Genomic DNA, 9,326 nt, shown 5'->3' with positions numbered 1-9,326 from the left:
TTATCGGTGAAGCAGACAAAGACAGACATGAAATAACATCTTTATTCTTTTAATTTCCCCCTTTTATCTTCCTCCTCTCTCTATTGTCCTTTCTTCTTCACCTTCTTGACTTCCTCCACCCACCTGCCACTCTCATCTCTCTCTCTCTCTTCTTCTCGCCTCCCTCTCTTTCTTCTCTCCGTCTTCTGAGATCACATTTTCAACCTGTGGCGACCACTCGCACCCAAAAATCATCGCTGAGCCTTAAAAACTTTGGAGCCGAAAGAAGAAAAAAGATAACAAGAAGAAGAAGAGACGTACAGTAAAGACAGCCGATCATGATTCACTCAAGTAAGTACCTGCGCCGACTGTACAGCATCTGCAGATTAAACTCTTAAGAATGAACTTTACCTTGAAGAAGGGAATTTAACTTTCTGTAAACAAAGTATAGGAGAAGAAACATGATTTTAGCTCATCTGTGGAGTGAAATGTGGGAAAAACTTGCGAGAATCTACTGAAGTTAAAGGAGAAAATGTGACAGAATGAGCCGTCAGTGTGTATCAGAACAGTAAAGAGTAGTTATGTCTGTGTGAGTAAAATACAGACTCACATTAACTTCGTCAACGTTAACAAACACCTTCACAAAACTACCATTAAATGTGTTCGATCCTAACTCAACAGCTGAATCTGGAGCGTTTTGATATTGTGACATGCAGAGAGGTGGAAAACGGAGACTGAAAGCTCGTGCAGAGACACCTGTCTGCAAAGTGGCCGCTCTGATCTGCTGAGTACATAGAAACAGCGAGCAGATAAAAGTGCAGTTTCAGTTCTGTTTCTCCTGCTGGCACCGAGGGACAGTTACCCAGACAGGAAGTCTTAAGTGGCCGAACCCTCGCTCTCTCAGAAACGGAATGAATTAATCATGTGGTATACTCCTAAAATATGTCTTTGAACTAACAACCATGCTAACAGCTCTGTGAGGCTGTACTGTAGCCACTCAGCTAGATGCTACCACTAGCATGCTCACAATAACAATGCTAACGTGGTAGTGCTAACTGGGGCTGTACAATCGAGCGTAGTGCAACATCAAACTCCCAGGTAGCTGCAGTTGTTTTGAGAAATGTAAAATATCCAATAAAACAGCATTATAATAAAGTACTGTAGAGCTGGAGAGACGCACTGACAAACAAATCTGGTTCTCCAGATGTAAGAAAACATGTTTGTTTGCTACAGACGTCAACAAAAACACTGTAATCTGTCAGAATATCATATGCAGCCCTGATGCTAAACTTGTTTAACACTTTAACCACCATCCAAAGAAAGAACAGCGCCTCTATTTTAAAAACATTTTATTCTCCCTTCGTCGATTCTTTTGAAACAGTGAAAACACGGATTACTGGAATATCTTGTGAATGGTGGGTACAGAGTTAATAGAGACTAATGTTTGCAGCTGAGGCTGATGGGAATGTCTTTAGTTTTGCAGAAACCAAAGTTAAGATACAATTTAATCCCGAGAGGATCGGGAATGTCTGCACCGTAGTTCAATCCAGTGCATCCATTAGATATTTCAGTCTGGACCAAAGTGGTGGATCGACCATCAGTAGTATCCCTAGAGCGGTTAGCATGGCTAAAAGTGAAATATGTGTCAGGAAGTCCAGTTTGAGTAACAGAGCTGTTAGTTTAAAGGTTATTCTGTAGGAATATAGTTGATTTTTAAGTGGTACAAAATACAATATCTCCCTCTGTACTGCAGTGAAGTAACTATAAAGTAGCATCAAATGTAAAAGTACAGGTAACTTAAATTTATACTTAAAGGAACAGTGTGTTTAGGATTAAGTGGCATCTAGCTGTGTGTCCTTTGCTTCACCTCCCCCTCGAAGCACCATATCAAATACAGTGGTACAATGTTCCTATGTACAGCCAGCGTCTGTAGACAATAACAGCTCATTCTAAGGTAACAAAAACACAACGATTCCTATATTCAGGTGATTAAACACTAATTTAAACATCCCTATGAATATTATATTTCTGCCAATAAATCCTCCTGAATGTTACACACTGGACCTTTAACCTTCCTGATTTCACAGGAGTCAAAGGTCCCATAAAAGGTATCATAACTAATAAATAATAAAGACGTAATTCTTTGCAGCTTCTTTCCTCACTTAGTAGAACGGGATGCAACCAAACTTTGATGCTCATCTGTTGCTTGAGTTGTGACAAGAAGATGCAAGTAAGAAGAAAGTCAGACACAGAAAGGTGCACAGAGAAGCCGATCAATTTTCAAAATAAAATACTCCGTGCAAACTCCAAATAGAATTTCACACTAGATCAACAATGTGGCAGTCAGAGGCAGGTTAGAGGAGATTTTAATTAGATATACTTTATTAATCCCAGAGGGGAAATTGTTGTTTTTCACTCTTTTTTACACACAAACACACACACACAGGCTGAAATACACACTTCATGCACTTGTGGACATGCAACAGGGAGAGAGATGGTGGATTGATACAAAAAGAGAGAGTGATAGGGCCCACGTTAACAGCCTACAGAGCAGCCTGGGTTAGGTTTCTTGCTCAATGCACCCGGGCAGTCACAGGGAGCTGAAACTGCACCCTCCAGCTACTAGTCCCACACTCATTTTTATCTTGGACCTAAACTGGCGACCCTCCGGTTCCCAAGCCAAGTCCCTCCCCACTGAGCTACTGCCGCCCCTTTCTTAAACGGAGAAACACACCGTTTTGTTTCCTCTATAAGGGCAAAATACACAAGCAAACAACATACGGCAAACAACACGCTCTGAAATGCTCTCGGTGAGATTTTAAGATTACAGAGAACAAAACACGTAGCAGTCACCATGTTAGAAAGCCTGGTGTAGTTTCTGGGTTAGCCATTGGTCTCACCAAAATGTTGTAGTTATCAGCAACATACTTTTTAAATATGTTAAGACAAAAAATGTTTTTGTTTATTTTTCTGATTCGGTTTTGAAATGGAAAATCAGATTAATCAGATTTTTTTTTTTAAACAAGGATCAGTCCAAACAAAGAGTGGCTGTTTTATTCCAAAGCCGAGGACGAACAATAACTAATGACAAAATCTACGACCACCGACCCGTTTGTCCTGGAATAGATCGGCCCTCCAGGAGTCTTCCTAAACTTCTGCATCAAAACGTGATCAAAAAGTTTAAAAACTATGTAAAACTTCGGGGAGATTCTCTTGTAAAAGAACAAATCCGTATCATGATACAGATAAAATATAAGTTAGGAAGTTCATAAGTTTTTAATCTACCAGAGGAGGAAGGAACTCCTCGGTTACAAAAACACCAGAGAGTTTATTGATGGGATGTCGGTTCACCACAAACCACCAGAAGTGTTCATCGCTCCTCATGGCACGACTCATGATGATGAAGATAAACCCTGAAATCTGCTTTTATTTTGGAAGTCACCTTTAGAATCACATGACTGGTTTACAGTGTGTGTGTGTGTGTGTGTGTGTGTGTGTTTGTAGTCAGACACACACATGAAGAGAGACAGGAAGATAGGCTGCACACACACACACACACATATTCTAACACTAACAGTGAGAAAATTACCTACGCACAGCTGTCTGTTCATTCGCCCACAGAAACACTCACACGGACTTACAGAGAGAGAAAGAGTTCTGTAGAAAAGGAAACTATACTTCCTGACAAAGACCTCCTACTCAAAACCACAGAGGCACAGAGAGAGAGAAAGTTCATCTAAAGCAGAACTGAGAAACAATAACTGTGAGAGATGTAGAGGGGCTCTAATGTTTGACCCTTATCTGACTGTGACAGGTGGTTTGTTACACAGAACCACCTTGGATGTCAGCGTTGGAAGTTGTTTGGAAAAAGTCAAAAAGTTTAAGAAAATACTTGGCATTGGATCAATGAACTTTATAATGTAGTAAAACTCAAGAGAAACCTTCAGTGTCGTTCTTTGTGGTTCTCCAGTTCTCAAGTGATGCTAAGAGCATCTACGCTAACCTTTTTAGCAACCGCCATTGTTGTTTTTGAGGAGTCACCTAGCGTTAGTGTGAATCTGACACCAGCCATAAGTTTGTGGAGAACCGTTTTGAAGCCTCGAGTTTGGCGTTAAAGTAGTCGCCATGACAGTTTATTGGAGCTAGCAGAGGTCACGTACTGCGAGTTGAGCTGCTCTCATTGGCTGCGCAGTTTCAATTTGTCCGTAGCATGAGACAAAAGGCGGCTGAATCTCGTAATACAGATAAACAGTAAAATATGTTGATTGTATGATTTGAGGTGATAAATAGTGAACGCGGTAACAGAATCTGGATGCATATTTGATTTGATTTGGTTCTGGACTTGGTCACTTACCTCGAGTGCAGTCAGAGGTTCCCGGAGTTCAAGACTTCCACCTGAAGATGGTGAATAAGAAAAAATTGATTTGTAGACATGTTTTTTAATCACTAACTCTTCCTCTGTTTTCTCCTCCAGATCACTCCATCCACTCAGTCTTCTGCTGCTGCTGCTGCGCCGTACAGACCAGGTACAATCTGAAAGGTGTTTTAAAGGGTTTATGATGAACAATTAGATTTCCTAAAGGTTGTTCAATAGTAAATAAAACTTGAAAACATCTGTATGGTCCTTTTAAAAGCAGAGAATTTCAATAATTTTGGACACTTGATGAGATTTTCCAGACAACAAAGACATAAGTTCAATATTTATAAAGCTGAAAACAAAAATATATGCCACCAAAAAATTAACCGATTGATTTCAGGGAGTTCAGCACCCGAACGGAGCTGGAGGGAAGACCCTCCCTGTGTTTCCAGAGCAGACGATACCCAGGAAATGCCTGTCGGGTAAGACAGAGTGTGTGTTTGTGTGTGTGAGTGTGTGTGTGATTTATATTGATGGGATTTGTATTTATGTGTTAATTTTCTGTCTCGTGTATCAGGTCGACAGATCAAGGAGGAAGCTCCCCCTCCCGCCTCCTGAGGATGAGGATGGTGAAGGTGTGGGGTTGCTAACTGTCATCGCCATGTACGACTTCACCGCCAAGGAAGACACTGACCTCACTATCAAACAGGTAAACACACCTACACACACACACACACACAGAGATGAAGCAGTAGATGTGTGGTGATGCAGTGTTTCGTGTCCACAGGGAGAAGAGTACATCATCCTCCACAAACAGGACCAGCTGTGGTGGCGAGCGCAGGACAAACACGGGTCGGTTGAATTAAATATAGTTTATACAAAACAACCCAAACAAACAAAGGTTTTCCAACTTTTTCAAAACTGTTTATCAACGTCTAAAAGTCTGTCAGTTGATCGATTCACCACTTTGGTGATTAATAAACCTTTTTCACAGCAGCCATTTTGACATATTGACAACAGTTGGGTAAACAGAGGTCAAACAGAGTCAGGGTGCTGCTGTTGTGCAAGTTGATTCACTGGAACAGAATCTTAATTAGTATCATTGGTGATATTTGAGTTTACCCTACTATTTCATGTCAAAATGACTGCTGTGAAAAAGGTCTATTGGCCTAAAATTGGGCTTGGACATTACATTTTTCTGTCAGGATGAATTCTCTTAACTTTGGCGATCTCCTGACTTCTCATTTATATATAACTTTTGTTTTATTACAAAAATACATGCAAAAGTAATGACATTTACAAATGCTAGCATTCTAACTTGCTAAACCCAGATGGTAAACATTTACACGATAAATTCTAGCAAGTTAGTATGCTTGAATTATTTTTTTGTGCTGCTGTTCGTACTATATGTAGCCCTTTTAAGGCCTTTACACAATGGGGATCAGGCTGACAGAAGTTTTTCATTGAAGAGTTGAGTCTGAAAGTGTTGCTGTCTTTAATGCTGATCGTTAACGTTGCCTTTTATATATTTCTAACAGGAATAAAGGCTTCATCCCCAGTAACTACGTGACAGAGAAAAACAGAATTGAGGCAAACTCGTGAGTCTTAAATTGCAGTTTATATTTTTTCATCTTATCTTTGTAGAACATTAAAGTTTTTAACATTTTGTATCAAACTGCAGTGATATTGAAATTATAAAAACGTTTATTCTTAATGATCAAAAGGCAACAATTAAACCATTAGTTGTGTTTTCCTTCCTGAAGGTGGTACTGCAAGAACATCACCAGGACAGAAGCAGAGCAGCTGCTGAGACAAGAGGTAACTACCTGAATCTCTGGTTCAGCATCTGTTTGTAGCTGTCTGAAAGGAAACAGCTCCTCAAATGTGATAATTAAGTACTTTTCTTTGTCTCATGCGATCATTTAAACTTAATATCTTGTGGTATAAAGACATCATGCGGGACTCTGGAAACTTTTGTTGGTGAAGTAAAAGTATTTGCTGTTGTTTTCTAGGACAAAGAGGGTGGTTTCGTGGTGCGAGAGTCTAGTCAGAGTGGAGTCTACACAGTCTCTGTCTATACAAAAACATTAAGGTGACTCACATCACAGCTGAGAAAAACATCACAAATTCACATGTAGAGTAAACTTTTACCTGTAAACTCAACTTTTCACTTCTCTATCTGTCTGTGTGTGTACGTGTGCAGTGCTAACGGTGACATTAAGCATTACCAGATCAAAATAAATGACACCGGACAGTTCTTCTTGGCTGAGAAACATACCTTCACCTCCATACCTGATGTCATACAATACCATGAACACAACGCAGCAGGTACAGACACTTGCACTCTTTGTGTAACAGGACAACTCTGCTACATGTAATGCTTCATTTTATATTCTTTGGTATGTGTTTGTAGGTCTAGTGACCAGGTTGCGGTATGCAGTGGGGCCAATGGGAAGGTGTGTACCCGCAACAGCAGGATTCAGCTCAGGTAAATAAATAAATACAAACACACATTTATGTCCTAAACTGCTCTACTTTTTTATTTTTTTTATTTTACTTTGCAACATTCACAAAAAAAAATTAAAACCTGCCGTGAAATCAGGTATTTTAGACATTATTTACATTCCCAGTTTATTGCAGCACAAATCAGCACCGTCCCTTGTGTCCCCTCTGTTTTGCAGTTGCTCTTAAGCACCTTAAATTAAGCTTCGTACTGAAGTTTAGTATTAAAAGCTGCAGAGTAGCATAAAGCGTGTTTATTTGCAGACGACCTCTTGCTTTATATCTCAGATCCTGTGGGCTTTTTCCCTTATCTGTTTGGTCTGGGTTTGTGATGTAGGAGGTAGATGGATGCCACTTTCAGTTTGACTTATTTGTTGTTTTCAGTACTTGAACTGAAAACTTGTTTTCAAGTTAAAAGTACAGTGAAAATATGTTTGTACAGACATTATATTTTGCTGTGTGCATATTCTTCATTAGATTTTCTTGTGTTTTCTTTAGCAGTTGTGACATTTGCGTAAATTCATTGCCTGCTTTATGTTTACCTTGCATTCATCATTTATATTTAGTCTCACAGCGCCCCCTTTTATAACTCCAGACCCACCAGTTTGGGAACCACTGATCTATTGTAAAGCTTCAACACATTTGTAAATGGTATCTCCCATTTGCTATTATGTAAACACTAAATGTGCATGTGAACTGTAATAAATAAGTCATCAGTAAATTTCTTAAAGAATTCACAATTCTCATAAATATAGTCAGTCTCAGTTTAACTTCATTATAGGACTGCATGATATGGTACAAACATATTGCAGTTATATTGACAGATATTGCAATTCTGATATGATTCACGATTTGTGTGGGAATTATCATTATTGCATCACAAATTTATTTTTCATTGAAAATTGTGATAATGTGTTAAAAAGTGTTTTGGAGTCTAACAAACATGTTTTCTTAAATCTATAGAACAAGATTTGTTTCTTCAAAATTACAGTACTTGCCACTTGTAGTGCCATGTAATAAGTACATAATATAATAACGTTCTTTATATAGCACCTTTTAGAAAGTGCTTTTACAGATAACTCAAAGTGATCGCACAAAATGTAATTAAATATTAAATAAAGAATATCAAAAGAAGAAAATAATATATATACATGGAATAAAAGTAAAAAGTAAAAAGATGACACCACATGAGATTAACCCTAACCCTTGTGTTTCTCTTTCTGTTTGTACTATACCTCCCTTCCTCTTTTCTGTTCATCCTCCTCCTCCACCTCTCTCTCTATATTTCCCTCCTTCCAGAGAAGTGGGAGATCAACCCCAGCGAGCTGACCTTCATGAAGGAGCTGGGCAGCGGCCAGTTCGGTCTGGTGAAGCTTGGCAAGTGGAGGGCTCAGCAGAAAGTGGCCATCAAGGCCATCAGAGAGGGGGCCATGTACGAGGAGGACTTCATTGAGGAGGCCAAGGTCATGATGTAAGGAAGGGAAGGGAGAGGATTCAAGGAAAATATGTAAACAGAGTAAAAGAAACTCCCTTGTTGTCAAGACAAGGAAGTGAAACTATGTGTGTTTGCTGTGTCTCCCAGGAGGCTGTGCCACCCCAAACTGGTGCAGCTGTATGGTGTTTGCTTGCAGCAGCGCCCCCTGCTGATCGTGGCCGAGTTCATGGAGAACGGCTGCCTGCTGAACTTCCTGCGGCAGAGGGGAGGGACGCTAAAGGAGGCCTGGCTTCTGTCCATGTGTCAGGACGTCTGTGAGGGGATGGGGTACCTGGAAGCACATAATTTCATCCACAGAGACCTGGTGAGTTCCCGTGGTCAGGCTGACGGGGGTGTATATTCAGCTGTTTCTTCATGTGTCAAACTGCTGATTTTTGTGGCTGCGTCAGTGGTTCAGGTTCATATTTGTCTGAGGTTTTTGGTTGTTTTTCCCTTATCCAGGCAGCCAGGAACTGTCTGGTTAATGAGCACAATGTGGTGAAGGTGTGCGACTTCGGAATGACCAGGTACAGCTGCCAATTTATATGTTTTTAAATTTTGGGAAGTTTTAACTCACTTTCTGGCGGGAAACCAGATGAGAAGATCAATACAACTCTCATACCTGTCCAGAGCCAGCAGCTGGTTAGCTTAGCTTAGTATAAAGACTGGAAATGAACACATTTTGTCTTGTTTAATCTGTACAAAAACTAAAGTTATGGTTTGTGGGGGGTATTCTGTGCTGGACTAAACATCACCATGATGTTACTAGACAACAGGTTTTCGTAGGGATTAAACAAATGAGAACCATGCTTTCAGTCTTTATGCTAATCTAAGATAAAGCCCAAAGCTTCCCAAAATGTCAAACTACTGACTACTATAAGTGGATTCCAAACTGTTGAAATGTTGTGGTTGAATCTGAAAACTACGAATCCTTCAGATGGAATATCCAGAAACTGAACTACATCTGCAGAAAGTGGTTTCACTGGGTGTAAATTTGAACAACTGTTACAAAAG

At 39.9% G+C, this 9,326-nt stretch overlaps 1 protein-coding gene across 1 annotated transcript in view; it reads left to right on the top strand.

The window, feature by feature from the left end:
• Positions 1-267: 267 nt before the first annotated feature.
• txk (TXK tyrosine kinase) overlaps positions 268-9,326 on the top strand; it is a gene marked incomplete in the record, with an annotated part of 11,961 nt that continues 2,902 nt past the window's right edge. The window contains 13 exon segments of the mRNA XM_035675384.1: positions 268-330; positions 4,454-4,505; positions 4,737-4,818; positions 4,914-5,045; positions 5,124-5,188; positions 5,875-5,934; positions 6,100-6,154; positions 6,349-6,428; positions 6,540-6,664; positions 6,750-6,824; positions 8,138-8,309; positions 8,421-8,637; positions 8,775-8,839. Of these exon segments, the coding sequence (XP_035531277.1) occupies positions 318-330; positions 4,454-4,505; positions 4,737-4,818; positions 4,914-5,045; positions 5,124-5,188; positions 5,875-5,934; positions 6,100-6,154; positions 6,349-6,428; positions 6,540-6,664; positions 6,750-6,824; positions 8,138-8,309; positions 8,421-8,637; positions 8,775-8,839 (1,193 nt within the window).

Source organism: Morone saxatilis, unplaced genomic scaffold (assembly GCF_004916995.1).
Source record: "Morone saxatilis isolate NCDOM2014 unplaced genomic scaffold, NCSU_SB_2.0 Contig4, whole genome shotgun sequence".
Lineage (NCBI taxonomy): Eukaryota > Metazoa > Chordata > Actinopteri > Moronidae > Morone > Morone saxatilis.
The sequence above is the reverse complement of the archived record's forward strand: the minus strand, read 5'-3'. Positions and strand labels throughout refer to the sequence as shown.